Source organism: Salvelinus alpinus, chromosome 10 (assembly GCF_045679555.1).
Source record: "Salvelinus alpinus chromosome 10, SLU_Salpinus.1, whole genome shotgun sequence".
NCBI lineage: Eukaryota > Metazoa > Chordata > Actinopteri > Salmoniformes > Salmonidae > Salvelinus > Salvelinus alpinus.
In genome coordinates, this window is record NC_092095.1 from 56,844,923 (window position 1) to 56,867,422 (window position 22,500).

At 50.8% G+C, this 22,500-nt stretch overlaps 1 protein-coding gene across 2 annotated transcripts in view; it reads right to left on the bottom strand.

Moving 5' to 3' along the window:
• LOC139532355 (serine/threonine-protein phosphatase 2A regulatory subunit B'' subunit alpha-like) overlaps positions 1-22,500 on the bottom strand; it is a 53,263-nt gene that overhangs the window by 18,896 nt on the left and 11,867 nt on the right. For both annotated transcript variants that reach the window (XM_071329822.1, XM_071329823.1), the window contains exons 2-3: positions 4,106-7,334; positions 3,325-4,001 (exon numbers count right to left, since the gene is read on the bottom strand). In XM_071329822.1, coding sequence (XP_071185923.1) covers positions 3,325-4,001; positions 4,106-6,524 — 3,096 coding nt within the window. In that variant the 5' untranslated portion in view covers positions 6,525-7,334. The remainder of the gene's footprint in view (positions 1-3,324; positions 4,002-4,105; positions 7,335-22,500) is intronic.

The following is a 22,500-nucleotide window of genomic DNA, read 5'->3' on the forward strand; positions in this document are numbered from 1 at the left end:
TCTTGTGCCTGGGTATTTCCCGTAGAGCAGTAACTTCAGCTCTATTATCTTGTGCCTGGCTTCGTCTCGAATGGCACCCTAGTGCCTAGGGCCCTGGTCAAGGGAATAGGGTGCCATTTGAAATGCAGTCACTGTAGAAGGGTAGGAGGAGGGTTGGCTATCCCTCATTTCTGTTCTGGGCTCCAAATGGCTAGTCTGCTCTCTACTCTGTTCTGCTAGTCTTGTCTTGCTCTCTGCTCTGCATTCGACTGGCTTGCCTGGCCTTGGATTCATCTGGCCTTGCCTCCTGGTCTCCATGGTGATTAATGGGAACACTCTGACAGGTGCAGAAAGGCCTATATTACTCTGTCAGCAGACACACACACACACACACACACACACACACACACACACACACACACACACACACACACACACACACACACACACACACACACACACACATACACACACACACACACTGCCTTTGGACCCCTGTGTCGCACTTCAGTGTGACTGACAGGGTAATATTTAATTAGGACATGGGGCGGGGTTGGCGCTGGGGTGTATTTGCATAATTCTCAGAGTGCCAAAGAGGCATCGGGGGTCAGAAAGCACCACACACACACACACACACACACACACACACACACACACACACACACACACACACACACACACACACACACACACACACACACACACACACACACACACACACACACACATAGCTATTCCTAAACTCAGCTGTGACCTAACAGTAGCAATGGGTCTGCCTACCCTTTGGCGACAGACACACACACAAACACACGCACACACACACACACACACACACACACACACACACACACACACACACACACACACACACACACACACACACACACACACACACACACACACACACACACACACACACACACACACACACACACACACACACACACACACACACACACACACAGGGTCCGTTTACACTGTGGCGACAGTGAGTCTGTTAGCAAGATGCCGTAGTAGACAGATTTAGGTCCCCATCACACCTCTATCTGTCAGCCTAGTGTGTGTGTGTGTGTGTGTGTGTGTGTGTGTGTGTGTGTGTGTGTGTGTGTGTGTGTGTGTGTGTGTGTGTGTGTGTGTGTGTGTGTGTGTGCTTGGTAACAACACCATTAACATTCCCAATGCCAACAGCCCCCACCCTCTCCCGCTGTGCTCCAATCAGCACCTCACACACACACACACACACACACACACACACACACACACACACACACACACACACACACACACACACACACACACACACACACACACACACACACACACACACACACACACACACACACACACTCTGCCTGTGACACTGCAACAACAGAGACTGGTCCCAAAATAACACTTCAACCAATCAGAGAGGAGAGCCTGTGAGCGGACCACTTCATCTACATTCCTCTCTCTCTCCTTGTCATCCCTCCTTCTCTCTCTCTCCTTGTCATCCCTCCTTCTCTCTTTCCTTCTACCTCTCCTGTCTGTTGATTGACCATGCAGTGTAACCTTACTCCATGTTGATATGTAGGCCACCTACAGTGCATTCAGAAACTACTCATACCCCTGGACTTATTCCACATTTTGTTGTGTTACAGCCTGAATTTAAAATGGATTAAATTGAGATTTTGTGTCACTGGTCTACACACAATACTCCATAATGTCTAAATGGAATTATGTTTTCAGACATTTTTACAAATGAATTAAACATGAAAGTCACTCAGATGCTGGAGAGGAAGGAAACCGCTCAGGGATTTCACCATGAGGCCAATGATGACTTTAAAACAGTTAGAGTTTAATGGCTGTGATAGGAGGAAACTGAGGATGGATCAACAACATTGTAGTTACTCTACAATACTAACCTAAATGACAGAGTGGAAAGAAGGAAGCCTGTACAGAATACAAATATTTCAAAACATGCATCCTGTTTGCAACAAGGCACTAAAGTAAAACTGTACAAAAATGTGGGCAAAGAAATGAACGATTTGTATTCAGGACATAAAGTTATGTTTAGGGCAAATCAAGAATGGTGGTGAGTACATCATATTATGGGTTTGCTTGTTATTATTAGGATAAATAAAATTAAAAAGCAATGGAATAGAGCAAAGCACAGGCAATATCCTAGAGGAAAACCTGGTTCAGTCTGCTTTCCAACAGACACTGGGAGACAAATTCACCTTTCAGCAGGACAATAGCCTAAAACACGAATCTACACTAGAGTTGTTTACCAAGACGATATTGAATGTTACTGAATGGCCTAGTTACAGCTTTGACTTAAAATCGTCTTGAAAATCTATGGCAAGTTGTGAAAATGGCTGTCTAGCAATGATTAACAACCAACTTGACAGAGCTTGAAGACTTTTAAAAAGAATAATGTGCAAATATTGTACAATCCAGGTGTACAAAGCTCTTAGAGACTTACCCAGAAAGACTCACAGCTATAATCACTGCCAAAGGTGATTCTAACATGTATTGGTGTGGATACTTATGTAAACTACATATTTCTGTATTTCATTTACAATAAATATGCAAAAATGTCTAAAAACATGTTTTCACTTTGTCATTATGTGGTATTGTGCGTAGATGGGCAAAAAATATATTTAATGCATTTCAAATTCAGGCTGTAACAAAACAAAATGTGGAATAAGTCAAGGGGTATGAATACTTCCTGAAGGCACTGTATTTATGACGTTACCATGGCACCCAGCACTGACAGAACACCCAGGAACCTAAAGTACTTCCCACTTTAACATACTGACACACACACGCACACACACAAACACAGAGCAATAATGCTCTGTCTCCTGTGACAGCACAAAACCCTAAATTACCCCAAACATTCCAGAGGAGAGGAGAGAGCTGGCCACCACTTTGTCTCCACCTCTTCCGTTCCTCCTCCCTCTCCCTCTCTCTGCCTCTCTCTGCCTCCCTCCCTCTCTCTGCCTCCCTCACCGTCTCTGCCTCCCTCTCTCTCTGCCTCTCTAACTCTCTGCATGCCTCCCTTTGTCTCTCTCTCTCTCTCTCTCTCTGCGTCCCTCTCCCTCTGCCTCCCTCTCCCTTAATCTATTTCTCTCTCAGCTAGAACATATACACATATCCAACCAGCAATACATCTCTCAACTAGAACACAGAGAAAGTAGTCTCCTTCAGCAGCAATAGTGTCAGAGGAAGAGGCAGGTAGACCTGACTAATAGAAGTCTGACAGCCTGACACACACACACACGCACGCACGCACACACGCGCACGCGCACACACACACACACACACACACACACACACACACACACGTTGGTCAGGGGTACTCACTCTGATCACCTCGGGTGTCTGCTGGATGAGCAGCGTCGAGCCGATGTCTCTCAGGGCAACCACATCGCTAGGGGCAACCGGGTGTCTCACGGCAACAGGAGGAGCAGCGATGGTTGCAACAGGTGCCTCTCCAGGTGTGAGTGTAGGGGGCGGGACAGGGGAGGGGACAGGTGTTACAGCCGGTGGAGGGGTGGCCTTGGTGGTAAGTACAGCTGTCAGGTCAGCTACAGGTGGATGTTCACGTCTAGCGGCCTCTAACAGTCCAACTGTAGCCGCTTCTGAAGGTGTGGGTACGACTGTAGGTGGTGGAACAGGTGTGGGTACGACTGTAGGTGGTGGAACAGGTGTGGGTAGGGCAGAAGGTGTAGCATGGTCTGTAGCGACAGACTCTGCTAGGGTTGTGGGGATAGGGGCAGGGGCAGGGGCAGGGGCAGGGGCAGGGGCAGGGACAGGGACAGGTGTGGGAGCTGAAGAGACAGGTAGAGCTGTAGGAACAGCACCAGATGTAGGTCTGGGTGCAGGTGTGGATACAGCACCAGATGTAGGTCTGGGTGCAGGTGTGGATACAGCACCAGATGTAGGTCTGGGTGCAGGTGTGGATACAGCACCAGATGTAGGTCTGGGTGCAGGTGTTGGTGTGGAGGCAGCCACATGTACAGGCGTGGATACAGGTCCATCTGTAGGTAAAGGCACAGTTCAGTTCACATACATACATAGAAAGAAGAACCGTGCAACATATACACAATACCGTAAATATGAATGGATAGACACGGACAGTCACCTTGCCCAGCTGGTGGAGATCCAGGTAGTTTGGCCTGCGTCATAGTGTCAGTCTTGGCTGCAGTAGCCAGAGTGTCCTGTAGGAGTCTCATCACGTCCTTCTCTTTGCTCTGAGCCCCAGTCTTCCCAGTGTTCCCAGGACTACCCCCAGAGTCCACCAGCTCCTGGGCAAAGCTCTCAATGCTCTCCAGGATCCTCAGCAGCAGGGTCCTGTCCTCCTCATCTCCCAGCCCCACCACGCTGCCCTCTGCCTGGGGGAGAGGAGCAGGCGAGCTGGGGGTCGACCTAGTGGCCTGGGCGTTAGCGGTTAGGTGGCTAACAGGAACAGGCCTTTGAGCCTGGGGGTTGATTTGGGTTTGTGTCTGGAGAGAGGGTTGGGTTTGTGGGGAGGTGTTCCCCTGTCCTGTCCCCCTCTGTCTGGTCTTAACGGGGAGAGGGGGCTCCGTCTCTCTTTCTCTCTCTCCCTCTCTGATTCTGTCTCTCTCCCGACCCATGCTCTGCGACAGACACTCCAAGTCCATCAGAAGTGTGTCGATGTCGTCGTCTCTATGAGTGACAGGAGGGGTGTGTTCGGAGGTTGGGGGGCGGGTGAGGTCTTCACCGGCAGACTGGAGTGTGTGTGTAACGTGTACGTGTGACAGATTGGGGCTGAGGTGTGTGTGCGCGGAGCTGGGGGGTGTGTGTGGACTAAAAGCTGTCCCGTTCCGACTGTGAGTGTGTGTGAGGCTTCTGGTCGGTGTGTGTGAGTGTGTGTGTCTGGAAGCCCTGTTCAGACCCCTTCCCAGGTCTGCATCCTCCTCAATAAAGAGAGCCTCCATGGGGGAGATGGACGGAGTGTGTGTGCACGCTGACGGAGTGTGCGTTTGCGATGAAGGTGTGTGTGCCTGGGATTGGGGGGTGGAAATAAACAACGTGTGTGTATGCAGTGAGGGAGAGTGTGTGTGTGACAGAGTGTGCGTGTGCTGCAGCCCGTTGGTCTGAACCTTATGCCTCCCTGCTGTCTCAGGCGTAGTGGACAAAGGGAGAGAGGAGTCTGGAGCGAGTGATGAGGGTGGCAGTAGATCCCTGCTCTTGGGTAAGGGAGGGTTCTGAACAACGTCCTCATACCGTGGCGGTTGATCATTCCCAAATATGGGTGAGAAGGGGACAGCAGCTTGCTGCAGCATTTGAAGACTACTAACCAGCTCGGCCAACTCGCTATTACCTCCAATCCCTGACCCTTGACCTCCTGCCCCTGACCCTAACCCTAACCCAGCCCCCTCCAGCTCTAGAGGCAGTTTCCTCAGATAAGAGCTCAGTCTGGTCATCACAGCTCTGTAGATGCTCTCTGGACTGGCTCCCCCATCTTCCCCTCCCCCGGGACTCTTCCGACTGATACACTGCTTGATGATGTCAGTACATTTCTTCAAGTCCTCTGAACACTTGACCAGAATGTCCAGACAGGCCCGTATGTCTTCCCCCCCTGCTCCTCCCACTCCTCCCTCCTCCCCTGCACGGGTCTTCTCCAGTAACCGGGCGATGAGGGACTCGTCGGCTAATGAGCTGAGGTAGAGAGACGCCACTGTGTTTAGCCCCGCCTCCAAGGAACCAGAGCAGGCGCTGGATAGGCTACTGGTGGACCCGCCCCCGGCCCTGGAGACACTGGATAGGCTGGTTGTGGATAGAGACCCACCCCCGGCGGTGATGCTAGCAGGCGATAGGCCTTTGAGCACCTTGATGGTGTCGCTGAAAGGAGGCAGGTTCTCATCATTGGCGTTTCCATTTCCGGTAATTGTCCCATTCCCCGTTCCTCCGACGTTCCCAGTGAAGTGTCCGTAGACGATGTCGAGGTCTGTGGACCGACGGCTGTAGGAGTCCGGCCTGACCTTGCGACCTTTCCTGAAGGTCACATGGCTGGTGGAGAGGCGGAGCTTCTCGAAGGAGAACTCTTTGAGTTTGCCACTGGCCAGGTTGATGGCTTCTCCTGTGATGTCCTTCAGACTGGCAGAGCTCTGGAGAGGCCGGTCAGGACTGGTAGTAGTGGTGGTAATGTTGGCCTTCTTACCTCGCCATGGAGGACTGTCCTCACCCACCACACCATACACACTGTTAGGATCATTAGGAACACCAAAACTCCCGTTAGAGCTAGTGATACTAAATTTACAGCTGTTGGGAATTTGGTGAGGAGAGTTAGCGTTTCGTGTCAGGTTGTGTGTGAATGTGTGTGAGGGGTCGGGGTGTGTGTGAGCGTGTGTGTGTGATGGGGCGGTCAGCAGCTCGGAGCAGGTGCTGCGATGGGCAACAGTACAGTCCAGTCCCTGGGACAGCGCCCCACATGACCCGGAGCAGTAGTGCACCGCGTGATTCTGAGCCCGACGATCCACCACCACGCTGCTGTAGCAACTAACGCTGCTCACTACCACGCGATAGGCTGCTGCCATGGTTACCGCTCAGTTGACGCCTGGTTACCGCTTGGTTACCAAGGTTACAAAGCAGTCTCAATTACTGTATGAAAAAAACATATTGGGAAAAAACACAAAACTCCAGCAAAAAATGATATGTGAAAGAAATCCAAGGCCAAAATAGTTATTGTTTAAATCCCTCCAGATGACTGGGGCAGTTTCAGATCCACAGAGTCAACTAAACAGCCTCCTTAAAATCCACACCAGAAAGAATTGAAACTCCAAATTCATTTAGAAAAAATAGACACATTTCCACACAGAAAAACGTCCATATAAAAAACGAAAATATCCCTTCAGATGAGAAGAAAAGGTCAATCCATGCTGTAATCACAGAATCCATTAGAGTCAGGATTCATTTTATTTTCAGCTGTGTCTAAACACTGTCTTCTCAGAGGTCCTCATCTCTCCAGAGGAACTCCAGGGGCCTGGACTAACCCCACTGTCGCCTGAAAGACCCCCGATCAGGGTTCACCGTCCTGGGCTTGGAAACTCACCCAGGCCCCCTCTCCTTTTGTCCTTCTCTCTCCTCTTCTCTCTTCTATCCCCCTCTCCTTCTCTCCACTTCTGTCCCCCTCTCTGCCTCTCGTTCGTAAAATAACTGCAGTCCACTCTAACCACAGCTGCCTTGATGTGATTCACAGATGTCGACTCTCTCTCTCGCTCTCTCTCTCTCTCTCTCTCTCTCTCTCTCTCTCTCTCTCTCTCTCTCTCTCTCTCTCTCTCTCCCTCCCTCCTTCCGTTCTGTGCTGTCAAGCTGGTCTCAGTGTGTTTCTGATGGGAGGACACCACCTGTGAGTTGACAGAAAAGGGGGTGTGAGGGGGAAGGAGGGAGAGAAAGAAGGAAGGAGAGAAAATATAGCGTTCAATCATTTAGACAGTCACCCTGTAGCAAATTATTTTTCTCTGTGTGTGTGTGGGTGGGGGTGTGTGTGTGTGCGTGGGGGTGTTGTCAGCCCTCCAGCTATCCTCCAGATGACAGTATATATGAGGGACCTTAGTCCTTTATCATCAAAGAGTACAAAACCGCATGTGTACATCCTGACACACACGCGCACACACACGCGCACACACACACAAACATACGACACGCTGGTTCCCGATCAAAAAGAGCGGAAGAAACTACAGAGCGCAGAGAAGAGAAGAAAATGACGGTGAAAGTATAACGTATAATGGCGAGGCCAGACTGGCTCGTTGATTTGATCTTTATCCGTGGTTTCTAGGGATGGGGGGGGGAAATGTATATTTACATATCGCATTATTATTTTGGACGATATTATATTGATACTTTGACTCAAAGTTTCGATTAGTATATATATACTGTACATTATATATTAAAAAAAAATTGCTAGGCAGTGTTAGCTAGAGTTAGTCAGCTGTACCTGCACCAAAACTCTGGACATTTTTCATCCTATAGCTTGTTCTTAATCTTCTTCTTAAATAGTACTTTTATTTCCATGATGCCTGAAAATATATTTTCTCATGCTCTCTCGTCTCTCTGCAGCAGACATGTGGTGAGCAAAAAGTTTGGAACATCAAATCGCAATAAAACCCCAGTATCGAATCGCAATACATATCGTATCGGCACCTACTGTAAGTATGGTGATAGTATTGTACTGTGAGGTCCTTGGCCCTAGTGGTTTCCAATCTCAATGGGAGTTGTACGTTGACGGTCAGCGGAGGTGACGCATCCATATCCATACAATGTTCCTCCATTTTCACGGAGAAACGTTCCGATGAGTTGAACTTTTGACGGGCCGGCGGATACGTAACCATCCGTTTAGCCAATTACCCACACCCACGCATTTTACGTCACACACTCCACACGCGCACGGACCAAGGACCAACATTTATCCATTCTAAGTTGGTGTCTGTTCTCCATGGACCAGTCTTGGATCCCCCTAAGGGTGAAAGAAGGAGAGGTGACTGGAGGACTGGCTACATGTTCTCACATGTTTATATCAGTCGTGGTATTAAGAGTCTGTTAGCGGAGCAGAAGTACCTAATAAAAGCCCATTGGTCTGTTTAAAACACCAACACACCTGTCCTTGATTTCCCCAAGGCTGTCCCACTGAACTCTGATTTCCCCAAGGCTGTCCCACTGAACTCTGATTTCCCCAAGGCTGTCCCACTGAACTCTGATTTCCCCAAGGCTGTCCCATTGAACTCTGATTTCCCCAAGGCTGTCCCACTGAACTCTGATTTCCCCAAGGCTGTCCCATTGAACTCTGATTTCCCCAAGGCTGTCCCACTGAACTCTGATTTCCCCAAGGCTGTCCCATTGAACTCTGATTTCCCCAAGGCTGTCCCATTGAACTCTGATTTCCCCAAAGCTGTCCCATTGAACTCTGATTTCCCCAAGGCTGTCCCACTGAACTCTGATTTCCCCAAGGCTGTCCCACTGAACTCTGATTTCCCCAAGGCTGTCCCACTGAACTCTGATTTCCCCAAGGCTGTCCCACTGAACTCTGATGTCCCCAAAGCTGTCCCATTGCACTCTGATGTCCCTGGCTGGTGTCATGTCTTTAATCCATGATCAGATGTTTCCCTGTTTCTCTCCACCACGTCCACATGTGTTTTGTTTTTGACTGGTTCAACATCAGTTTTGAGCGCATCATAAATGAACTCAACGCCGCCCATCCAGATAAGAAATGGGCACCTCAGATATAACCATTCTGTAGTGCTGGGCCTCTCTCCCACTCTCTCTCTCTCTCTCTCTCTCTCTCTCTCTCTCTCTCTCTCTCTCTCTCTCTCTCTCTCTCTCTCTCTGTTTTGTTGGAGTCTCAGTGGAACAGTGGGGGAGAGAACACATTCCTCAGAGCTGCTACCCTCCCATATTACACACACACACGCGCACGCAAGCACGCACACACACACACACACGCTCCTCATAAACTGAACACACACCCATACACTAGCCTATGAAGTGAGTTGAGTAACTAGGCGGAGCTGGCCAATGAACTCCCTGTATTCAGTTCAGTGGTTAAACACTATTTAAAGTGAGGACAGTCCCACAAATTGAGCTGAATGGATATTAGTTCATACAGGGCTGAATTAATGTTGCATGGCAACAATAATGGCTCCTGAGACATGCCAGAGTGGCAGTTTGTCTCGTCTCTGTCTGGCTCTCTCTCTCGCTCCCCTTCTCTCCTCTCTCTTCCATCTTCTCTCTCTCTCTCCCCTTCTCTCCTCTCTCCTCCATCTTCTCTCTCTCGCTCCCCTTCTCTCCTCTCTCCTCCATCTTCTCTCTCTCGCTCCCCTTCTCTCCTCTCTCTTCCATATTCTCTCTCTCACTCCCCTTCTCTCCTCTCTCTTCCATCTTCTCTCTCTCTCTCTCGCTCCCCTTCTCTCCTCTCTCTTCCATATTCTCTCTCTCACTCCCCTTCTCTCCTCTCTCTTCCATCTTCTCTCTCTCGCTCCCCTTCTCTCCTCTCTCTTCCATATTCTCTCTCTCACTCCCCTTCTCTCCTCTCTCTTCCATCTTCTCTCTCTCGCTCCCCTTCTCTCCTCTCTCTTCCATCTTCTCTCTCTCGCTCCCCTTCTCTCCTCTCTCCTCCATCTTCTCTCTCTCGCTCCCCTTCTCTCCTCTCTCTTCCATCTTCTCTCTCTCGCTCCCCTTCTCTCCTCTATCTTCCATCTTCTCTCTCTCGCTCCCCTTCTCTCCTCTCTCCTCCATCTTCTCTCTCTCGCTCCCCTTCTCTCCTCTCTCTTCCATCTTCTCTCTCTCACTCCCCTTCTCTCCTCTCTCTTCCATCTTCTCTCTCTCGCTCCCCTTCTCTCCTCTCTCCTCCATCTTCTCTCTCTCACTCCCCTTCTCTCCTCTCTCTTCCATCTTCTCTCTCTCGGTTTCAGGTTTCAGGGTTTTTACTGTCACGTGCACTAGTACAGTGTAATGTCTTTCTTGCTTGCTCTTTCCCAACAATGCAGTAATCAATATCAGTAGTACTATAGAAAACAAATTAAACAGTCAAGTAGAACACGAGAAATAGAACTAAGAAGAACACTAGAAAGTAAATAAGCATACTAAACTCAGCAAAAAAAGAAACGTCCTCTCACTGTCAACTGCGTTTATTTTCAGCAAACGGGGACTGAGACATAAACTGAACAAGTTCCACAGACATGTGACTAACAGAAATTGAATAATGTGTCCCTGAACAAAGGGGGGGTCAAAATCAAAAGTAACAGTCAGTATCTGGTGTGGCCACCAGCTGCATTAAGTACTGCAGTGCATCTCCTCCTCATGGACTCCACCAGATTTGCCAGTTCTTGCTGTGAGATGTTACCCCACTCTTGCACCAAGGCACCTGCAAGTTCCCGGACATTTCTGGGAGGAATGGCCCTAGCCCTCACCTTCCGATCCAACAGGTCTCAGACGTGCTCAATGGGATTGAGAGCCGGGCTCTTCGCTGGCCATGGCAGAACACATTCCTGTCTTGCAGGATATCACGCACAGAACGAGCAGTATGGCTGGTGGCATTGTCATGCTGGAGGGTCATGTCAGGATGAGCCTGCAGGAAGGGTACCACATAAGGGAGGAGGATGTCTTCCCTGTAACGCACAGCGTTGAGATTGCCTGCAATGACAACAAGCTCAATCCGATGATGCTGTGACACACCGCCCCAGACCATGACGGACCCTCCACCTCCAAATCGATCCCGCTTCAGAGTATAGGCCTTGGTGTAACGCTCATTCCTTCAACGATAAACGCGAATCCGACCATCACCCTGGTGAGACAAAACCGCGACTCGTCAGTGAAGAGCACTTTTTGCCAGTCCTGTCTGGTCCAGCGACGGTGGGTTTGTGGCCATAGGCGACGTTGTTGCCGGTGATGTCTGGTGAGGACCTGCCTTACAACAGGCCTACAAGCCCTCAGTCCAGCCTCTCTCTCAGCCTATTGCGGACAGTCTGAGCACTGATGGAGGGATTGTGCATTCCTGGTGTAACTCGCCAGTTGTTGTTTCCATCCTGTACCTGTCCCGCAGGTGTGATGTTCGGATGTACCGATCCTTAGGATGATCAGCTGTCCGTCCTGTCTCCCTGTAGCGCTGTCTTTGGCGTCTCACAGTACGGACATTGCAATTTCTTGCCCTGGCCACATCTGCAGTCCTCATGCCTCCTTGCAGCATGCCTAAGGCATGTTCATGCAGATGAGCAGGGACCCTGGGCATCTTTCTTTTGGTGTTTTGCAGAGTCAGTAGAAAGGCCTCTTTAGTGTCCTAAGTTTTTATAACTGTGACCTTAATTGCCTACCGTCTGTAAGCTGTTAGTGTCTTAACGACCGTTCCACAGGTGCATGTTCATTAATTGTTTATGGTTCATTGAAATAGCATGGGAAACCGTGTTTAAACCTTTTACAATGAACATCTGTGAAAAACAACCAGTAAGGAGCTTTATGGACAAACAACATGCTGTCACACACACACACACACACACACACACACACACACACACACACACACACACACACACACACACACACACACACACACACACACACACACACACACACACACACACACACACACACACACACACACACACTGGTCGAGCCTCCAGGTTGCTGTTTTGATCAGCAGGCTATTGCTACTTCCTGAATGACTCTTCTTCACGTCACTGTTGTAAACACACATACTCTATCTCTGTGTGTGTGAGGTTTTTTAGTTTTTTCAGTATTAACACCAAACCCATAAACAAACTCCAGCGATGTTTGTTACACACACACCAACAGCTAGTGTCTTAGCGACCAGACAGACGGACGGACAGACAGACAGACAGACAGACAGACAGACAGACAGACAGACAGACAGACAGACAGACAGACAGACAGACAGACAGACAGACAGACAGACAGACAGACAGACAGACAGACAGACAGACAGACAGACAGACAGACAGACAGACAGACAGACAGACAGACAGACAGACGCTCATTGACTGATGCTCTAACAAAGAAACATCATGGTTTACACTGCTTTTTGAGTGAACACACACACATACACAGTATTACTAACCTACCCTGTTATTGTAATGGTGAGAGGTTAGCATGTCTTGGGAGTATGATATTTGTGCATCTAACTTTCACTCATGGTTATTCATGATTCATCCAGGACTATCCGTAACCATGGTATCATCCACTTGAAATGTTTAGAAACATTCTATTCTTATTTACAATAAAAGTGACTCCAAAATGGCTACACATTATTTACCATTCATTCCTATTGGGCACAAAATAATCCGAAACACAACCAAAACAAACAGCAAATGCATCCAACACGTTTGTAGAATCACAAGCTTGATGTAATCAGTGTGTGCTAGGAATATGGGACCAAATACTAAACTTTTGACTACTTTAATAAACATATAAGTGAATTTGTCCCAGTACTTTTGGTCCCCTAAAATGGGGGGTCTATGTACAAAAAGTGCTGTAATTTCTAAACAATTCACCCGATATGGATGAAAATAGCCTCAGATTAAAGCTGACAGTCTGCACTTTAACCTCATAGTCGTTGTGTCGTTTCAAATCTAAAGTGCTGGACTACAGAGCCAAAACAACAACAAAATGTGTCACTCACCCAATAGTTTTGTAGCTCACTGTGCACACAATTGAAAACACGCACACACACACGTCTCCAGGTCCTAGTAATAAACCATATGGGTGTATCTATCCTATGGGATCAGCAACGGAACAGTGTGTGTGTGTTTTGGTAAGTGTGTGTGTGTTTGTGTGTGTTCTGGCATGGAGTTGTGGTTCTCTCGTTGTCTGCCAAGTTTATCCCCTGGATAACGCCCAGACAACACAAATCACCCTGCCCTAGAGACACACACACACACAGATACCTACACACACACACACACACACACACACACACACACACACACACACACACACACACACACACACACACACACACACACACACATAGATACATACACACAAACACACACCCAGCTGTTGATGATGTAACCATTGATTTGATAGACCACAGCTCCACTTTAATGAGACAGACTGCTTTCTATAGGTTAGACACAACGGTAGAGCTTGGGCTCTCTCCCCCTCTCTCCCCTTCTCTCTCTCCTTCTCTCTCCTCTTCTCTCTCCCCTCTCTCCCGTTCTCTCTCTCCTTCTCTCTCCCCTTGTCTCTCCCCTTCTCTCTCTCCTTCTCTCTTCCCTTCTCTCTCCCCTTCTCTCTCTCCTTCTCTCTCCCTTCTCTCTCCCCCTCTCTCCCCTTCTCTCTCCTCCAGAAAAGAGGGGGGATGTTTTTAGTGACTATTGGACAGAGAGAGAGAGGGAGAGAGAGAGCGAGACAGAAAAGAAAATAGAGTAAGTCAACAAGTCAATAAGTCAACACTTCCTGTATAACCTCAATATGACACAGTTCATAATAGAGTACACTATACACACACACAGAGACACACAGAGACACACAGAGACACACAGAGACACACAGAGACACACAGATACAGAGACACACACACAGCCTTCCTTTTAGTGCAGAGGGCAGAGAAACAGGCTGTGACATAAAGGGCAGTTTAGAGTAGAATGGGAACTGGCATCTACACACACACACACACTACCCACACACTACCCACACACAGAGACACACAGAGACACACAGAGACACACAGATACAGAGACACACACACAGCCTTCCTTTTAGTGCAGAGGGCAGAGAAACAGGCTGTGACATAAAGGGCAGTTTAGAGTAGAATGGGAACTGGCATCTACACACACACACACACTACCCACACACTACCCACACACAGAGACACACAGATACAGAGACACACACACAGCCTTCCTTTTAGTGCAGAGGGCAGAGAAACAGGCTGTGACATAAAGGGCAGTTTAGAGTAGAATGGGAACTGGCATCTACACACACACACACACACACACACACACACACACACACACACACACACACACACACACACACACACACACACACACACACACACACACACACACACACACACACACACACACACACACACACACACACTAAGCGTAACGGCAGATTGTGTCTGAGTTTCTCCTGTTAGTTCCAAGAGCATATTAACTATAATGTCATGCTTACGGATGTGTCCTGCTTGCATACATGTACACAGAACTACACACACACACACACACACACACACACACACACACACACACACACACACACACACACACACACACACACACACACACACACACACACACACACACACACACACACACACACACACACACACACACACAGTACACTGTCAATGTAATGCTCTCAGACAGATGATCTCAAGTTGAGCTGCTGAACCTCTCCACAAATCAAATCAAATCAGAACATAAACAATGGACTAATGTGGCCTATAACATTCTGACAGGATAAGACCGCTGGGTGCACATTAATAGGTGATATACGGTAACACTTCTTCAAGAATCAATGGGTATGAACGGGTTTGATTGAGTGAACACCAGGATACTGACAGACTGGGGCTTTCAAGTAGATCTGAAGCCAGGCTTCTGTTTCCTGAACACACCACTAGTATGAGACTCAGACACATTCCTCAGATAACAGAGCACACACACACAGACGCAGACACACACACACAGACACACACACACACACACACAGACACACACACACAGACGCACACACACAGACACACACACACAGACGCAGACACACAGACACAGACACACAGACACACACACACACAGACACACACACACACACACAGACGCAGACACACACACACAGACACACACACACACACACACAGACGCAGACACACACACACAGACGCAGACACACACAGACGCAGACACACACACTTGATCAGCATTGGTTGTGTGTGTTTATAAAGGGTGAAAGAGCAGAACTCCAGAATTTAACAGCAGACCTTATAAGTGCATTGTTCTAGAAGAGAGGAGAACAGAACAACCTGTGTGTGTGTGTGTGTGTGTGTGTGTGTGTGTGTGTGTGTGTGTGTGTGTGTGTGTGTGTGTGTGTGTGTGTGTGTGTGTGTGTGTGTGTGTGTGTGTGTGTGTGTGTGTGTGTGTGACTGCTCTGCTGTTCCTGTCCATCAGTGGGTCACATGAGATGCAGATTAGGGTTTCTAACCGCAAACCTCCGTCGTCACCGAGAGAGTGGAGACAGGGAGGAGACAGAGAGGAGACAGAGAGGAGACAGGGAGGAGACAGAGAGGAGACAGAGAGGAGACAGAGAGGAGACAGAGAGGAGACAGAGAGGAGACAGGGAGGAGACAGAGAGGAGACAGAGAGGAGACAGGGAGGAGACAGGGAGGAGACAGAGAGGAGACAGAGAGGAGACAGAGAGGAGACAGAGAGGAGACAGAGAGGAGACAGAGAGGAGACAGAGAGGAGACAGAGAGGAGACAGGGGAGACCGGTCAGATAGAGAGGAGACAGAGAAGAGACAGGGAGGAGACAGAGAGGAGACAGAGAGGAGACAGAGAGGAGACAGAGAGGAGACAGGGAGGAGACAGAGAGGAGACAGAGAGGAGACAGAGAGGAGACAGGGAGGAGACAGAGAGGAGACAGAGAGGAGACAGGGAGGAGACAGAGAGGAGACAGAGAGGAGACAGGGAGGAGACAGAGAGGAGACAGAGAGGAGACAGGGAGGAGACAGAGAGGAGACAGAGAGGAGACAGAGAGGAGACAGAGAGGAGACAGGGAGGAGACAGAGAGGAGACAGAGAGGAGACAGGGAGGAGACAGGGAGGAGACAGAGAGGAGACAGAGAGGAGACAGAGAGGAGACAGAGAGGAGACAGGGGAGACCGGTCAGATAGAGAGGAGACAGAGAGGAGACAGGGAGGAGACAGAGAGGAGACAGAGAGGAGACAGAGAGGAGACAGGGAGGAGACAGAGAGGAGACAGAGAGGAGACAGGGAGGAGACAGAGAGGAGACAGAGAGGAGACAGAGAGGAGACAGGGAGGAGACAGAGAGGAGACAGAGAGGAGACAGGGGAGACCGCTCAGATAGAGAGGAGACAGAGAGGAGACAGGGAGGAGACAGAGAGGAGACAGAGAGGAGACAGGGAGGAGACAGAGAGGAGACAGAGAGGAGACAGGGGAGACCGGTCAGACAGAGAGGAGACAGAGAGGAGACAGGGAGGAGACAGAGAGGAGACAGAGAGGAGACAGAGAGGAGACAGGGAGGAGACAGAGATGAGACAGAGAGGAGACAGGGAGGAGACAGAGAGGAGACAGAGAGGAGACAGAGAGGAGACAGGGAGGAGACAGAGAGGAGACAGAGAGGAGACAGAGAGGAGACAAGGAGGAGACAGAGAGGAGACAGAGAGGAGACAGAGAGGAGACAAGGAGGAGACAGAGAGGAGACAGAGAGGAGACAGGGGAGACCGGTCAGATAGAGAGGAGACAGAGAGGAGACAGGGAGGAGACAGAGAGGAGACAGAGAGGAGACAGGGGAGACCGGTCAGATAGAGAGGAGACAGAGAGGAGACAGGGAGGAGACAGAGAGGAGACAGGGAGGAGACAGAGAGGAGACAGAGAGGAGACAGAGAGGAGACAGAGAGGAGACAGAGAGGAGACAGGGAGGAGACAGAGAGGAGACAGAGAGGAGACAGAGAGGAGACAGGGAGGAGACAGAGAGGAGACAGAGAGGAGACAGAGAGGAGACAGGGAGGAGACAGAGAGGAGACAGAGAGGAGACAGGGGAGACCGGTCAGATAGAGAGGAGACAGAGAGGAGACAGGGAGGAGACAGAGAGGAGACAGAGAGGAGACAGGGGAGACCGGTCAGATAGAGAGGAGACAGAGAGGAGACAGGGAGGAGACAGAGAGGAGACAGAGAGGAGACAGGGAGGAGACAGAGAGGAGACAGAGAGGAGACAGAGAGGAGACAGGGAGGAGACAGAGAGGAGACAGAGAGGAGACAGAGAGGAGACAGAGAGGAGACAGAGAGGAGACAGAGAGGAGACAGAGAGGAGACAGGGAGGAGACAGAGAGGAGACAGAGAGGAGACAGAGAGGAGACAGGGAGGAGACAGAGAGGAGACAGAGAGGAGACAGAGAGGAGACAAGGAGGAGACAGAGAGGAGACAGAGAGGAGACAAGGAGGAGACAGAGAGGAGACAGAGAGGAGACAGAGAGGAGACAGGGGAGACCGGTCAGATAGAGAGGAGACAGAGAGGAGACAGGGAGGAGACAGAGAGGAGACAGAGAGGAGACAGGGGAGACCGGTCAGATAGAGAGGAGACAGAGAGGAGACAGGGAGGAGACAGAGAGGAGACAGAGAGGAGACAGAGGAGACAGAGAGGAGACAGGGGAGACAGAGAGGAGACAGAGAGGAGACAGAGAGGAGACAGGGAGGAGACAGGGGAGGCAGAGAGGAGACAGGGCAGACAGAGAGGAGACAGGGGAGACAGAGAGGAGACAGGGGAGGCAGAGAGGAGACAGGGCAGACAGAGAGGAGACAGGGGAGACAGAGAGGAGACAGGGAGGAGACAGGGGAGGCAGAGAGGAGACAGGGGAGGCAGAGAGGAGACAGGGAGGAGACAGGGGAGGCAGAGAGGAGACAGGGCAGACAGAGAGGAGACAGGGGAGACAGAGAGGAGACAGGGAGGAGACAGGGGAGGCAGAGAGGAGACAGGGCAGACAGAGAGGAGACAGGGGAGACAGAGAGGAGACAGGAGAGGCAGAGAGGAGACAGGGGAGGCAGAGAGGAGACAGGGGAGGCAGAGAGGAGACAGGGCAGACAGAGAGGAGACAGGGGAGGCAGAGAGGAGACAGGGGAGGCAGAGAGGAGACAGGGCAGACAGAGAGGAGACAGGGCAGACAGAGAGGAGACAGGGGAGGCAGAGAGGAGACAGGGCAGACAGAGAGGAGACAGGGGAGGCAGAGAGGAGACAGGGCAGACAGAGAGGAGACAGGGGAGACAGAGAGGAGACAGGGGAGGCAGAGAGGAGACAGGGTAGACAGAGAGGAGACAGGGGAGACAGAGAGGAGACAGGGGAGGCAGAGAGGAGACAGGGGAGGCAGAGAGGAGACAGGGAAGACAGAGAGGAGACAGGGGATGCAGAGCGGAGACAGGGGAGACAGAGAGGAGACAGGGGAGGCAGAGAGGAGACAGGGCAGACAGAGAGGAGACAGGGGAGGCAGAGAGGAGACAGGGGAGACAGAGAGGAGACAGGGGAGGCAGAGAGGAGACAGGGCAGACAGAGAGGAGACAGAGAGGAGACAGGGGAGACAGGGCAGACAGAGAGGAGACAGAGAGGAGACAGGGCAGACAGAGAGGAGACAGGGGAGACAGGGCAGACAGAGGAGACAGAGAGGAGACAGGGCAGACAGAGAGGAGACAGGGGAGGCAGAGAGGAGACAGGGCAGACAGAGAGGAGACAGGGGAGGCCGAGAGGAGACAGGGCAGACAGAGAGGAGACAGGGGAGGCAGAGAGGAGACAGGGCAGACAGAGAGGAGACAGAGAGGAGACAGAGGAGACAGAGGAGACAGGGGAGACAGGGCAGACAGAGGAGACAGAGAGGAGACAGGGGAGACAGGGCAGACAGAGAGGAGACAGAGAGGAGACAGGGCAGACAGAGAGGAGACAGGGGAGACAGAGAGGAGACAGGGGAGACAGGGCAGACAGAGGAGACAGAGAGGAGACAGGGCAGACAGAGGAGACAGGGCAGACAGAGAGGAGACAGAGAGGAGACAGGGCAGACAGAGAGAGACAGGGGAGGCAGAGACAGGGGAGGCAGAGAGGAGACAGGGCAGACAGAGAGGAGACAGGGGAGACAGAGAGGAGACAGGGGAGAAAGGGCAGACAGAGAGGAGGCAGAGAGGAGACAGGGGAGACAGGGCAGACAGAGGAGACAGAGAGGAGACAGGGCAGACAGAGGAGACAGGGCAGACAGAGAGGAGACAGGGGAGACAGGGCAGACAGAGAGGAGACAGGGCAGACAGAGAGGAGACAGGGGAGACAGAGAGGAGACAGGGGAGAAAGGGCAGACAGAGAGGAGGCAGAGAGGAGACAGGGGAGACAGGGCAGACAGAGGAGACAGAGAGGAGACAGGGCAGACAGAGGAGACAGGGCAGACAGAGAGGAGACAGGGGAGACAGGGCAGACAGAGAGGAGACATAGAGGAGACAGGGGAGACAGGGCAGACAGAGAGGAGACAGAGAGGAGACAGGGGAGACAGGGCAGACAGAGAGGAGACAGGAAGGAGACGTACAGTATGTGAGACAGAGGGGAGAGACAGGAGGGAGACATCATGTTCTACAGGTTAACTCAACCCTTCAGTTCTTGGCTGGTTGATGTCTCTGAAACAGCTAGTGATTTACAGACTGAAGCGGTCCAACACTCTAACACACCCACAGAGAGAGACTCTGATTCTGCAGCTGTAGGGCAAAGCACACAAACACACACACAGTTCTTGGACTGAGTCTCCTACCTCTGTCACCCGAGGGTTAAACACAACAGGAGCGGCAGGACTACAAGGACATGACACACCCACACAGGCTGGCCTGCACCTGCCTGAGACACTGTTTGTCTTGCCTGTGTTTGATATGCTGCCTAAATAGGCCGACTCCCTAATGAAAAAACGACATGAAATCGCTCCTTAAGGCGTCAGCATGCGTCAGTTCGTCTGGCGCCTTGCCGAACTCGTGGCAGCCTAGTGTGCTCGCATGCTCCCTTAAAAGACCTTCACTTGAAAAACCACAATAGTACTGTTTGTCCATTTTGAGATGCCATTTAGAGGTGCCTCAAAATAGTCGTAATTCATCTAATATAACGCAATAAATCTGTCATTAATTTTGACGTTTTTGCCACGGAGATCTTAGTCGTGCAATTGTACATCTGACTAAGATGTTTGGTGTATTTCTCAATGAAATAATGTGCATGAAAAGGAGTCGTCTCTCGTTGAACGACAACAAACACTTTATTGAAGAATCCCTACTGTTGACCAATCACTGACGAAGGGGCGTAGACTTCGGCTTGCCTCAAGAAAAGATGCTGTTTGCCCGAACAGCCGAAAAAAACTCTTACCGAAGTCCAAAATGAACAAAAAACGTCAAAAATGTAATCGTAATATATGAGCGGTTTCGGCTGGGAAGCATGCGGACGCCTTAAGACTGCCTGTCTGTGTTGTGCTTATGTTTCCGTAGCCTCACTGTTACAACAGACCAAGACATTTACAACATGTCTACCGTGTCTCCTGTACAACGTCTCCAAGTCTGTAGACTACACCAGACAAAGACGTGAGATCGTGGCCGCGGGGGGGGCGGGGGGGGGGCGAGAGGGCCTCATGTGCAGGCCCTCTCGGACCTTTAGGTGTCAGGAAGAAAGGACTAGGAAAAGTCGGACCTGCAGCCAGACCGTTAAAGGTACCACTTGCTAAAGTCTATAAAGGACCGCATCACATAAACACCCCCAGCCGACCTCTGACCCCTAATCACACATCACAAATACACACCTACCCACCCTGAACACACACTTACAGTAAGCACACGTTTCAACAGGCTTGAATGGCGTCTCTGTTCCACAGTATAATGATGTGAACCGTATCCCCTGTAGATTTAACTGTGATCAGATACACTCTGTATTCTCCAGTTACACGTCATCTCTTCAAAAGAAACATCTGGAGGTACTGGCTACAGGTGCAGCTATGTCTTTGATTGTTCAAAACACACACACACACACACACACACAGACAGACACACACAGAGATCTTTGGCGTGAATGAGATCAGACGCATAACTGTAGAATCACGTCACTGATGAAAGAATGGAACTGATATCAGACTATCCTGTTTCTCCCCGGGCACACACACACACACACACACACACACACACACACACACACACACACACACACACACACACACACACACACACACACACACACACACACACACACACACACACACACACACACACACACAGTGGTGTTCAGACTGGCTGGCGAGGGGGAGGCTGCAGAGCAGTGGGCCGAGACCAAACAGCCCACCTCCATGTTATTTCCTGCCAACGCTACACTCAACAGACTCTGCTATGTCCAACCTCAACCGTGTGTGTGTGTGTGTGTGTGTGTGTGTGTGTGTGTGTGTGTGTGTGTGTGTGTGTGTGTGTGTGTGTGTGTGTGTGTGTGTGTGTGTGTGTGTGTGTGTGTGTGTGTGTGTTGTCCTTGCACACACACACACCCCTGGGACTTTCTTCCTATTTCTCTCTGATCCTCACTACATACTTTCTCACTGGAGGGAGAGGGAGAGAAGGACGCAGAAAGGAGTGGGGGATGTAGGGAGAGTGGGTGACAGTTTAGTCCTGGAACTGTCTAGAGAAGACTGAGAGAGGAGAAAGAGCTCTAAATGCCAGCCATGTGGGAGAGATGGATGAAGGTGGAGAGGGTGGGAGGGAGGGAGGAAGGGAGAGATGGATGAAGGTGGAGAGGGTGGGAGGGAGGGAGGAAGGGAGAGATGGATGAAGGTGGGGAGGGTGGGAGGGAGGAAGGGAGAGATGGATGAAGGTGGGGAGGGTGGGAGGGAGGAAGGGAGAGATGGATGAAGGTGGGGAGGGTGGGAGGGAGGAGGGGAGAGATGGATGAAGGTGGGGAGGGTGGGAGGGAGGAAGGGAGAGATGGATGAAGGTGGGGAGGGTGGGAGGGAGGAAGGGAGAGATGGATGAAGGTGGAGAGGGTGGGAGGGAGGGAGGGAGAGATGGATGAAAGTGGAGAGGGTGGGAGGGAGGAAGGGAGAGATGGATGAAGGTGGAGAGGGTGGGAGGGAGGAAGGGAGAGATGGATGAAAGTGGAGAGGGTGGGAGGGAGGAAGGGAGAGATGGATGAAGGTGGAGAGGGTGGGAGGGAGGAAGGGGGAGATGGATGAAGTTGGAGAGGGTGGGAGGGAGGAAGGGAGAGATGGATGAAGGTGGAGAGGGTGGGAGGGAGGAAGGGAGAGATGGATGAAGGTGGGGGGGGGTGGGAGGGAGGAAGGGAGAGATGGATG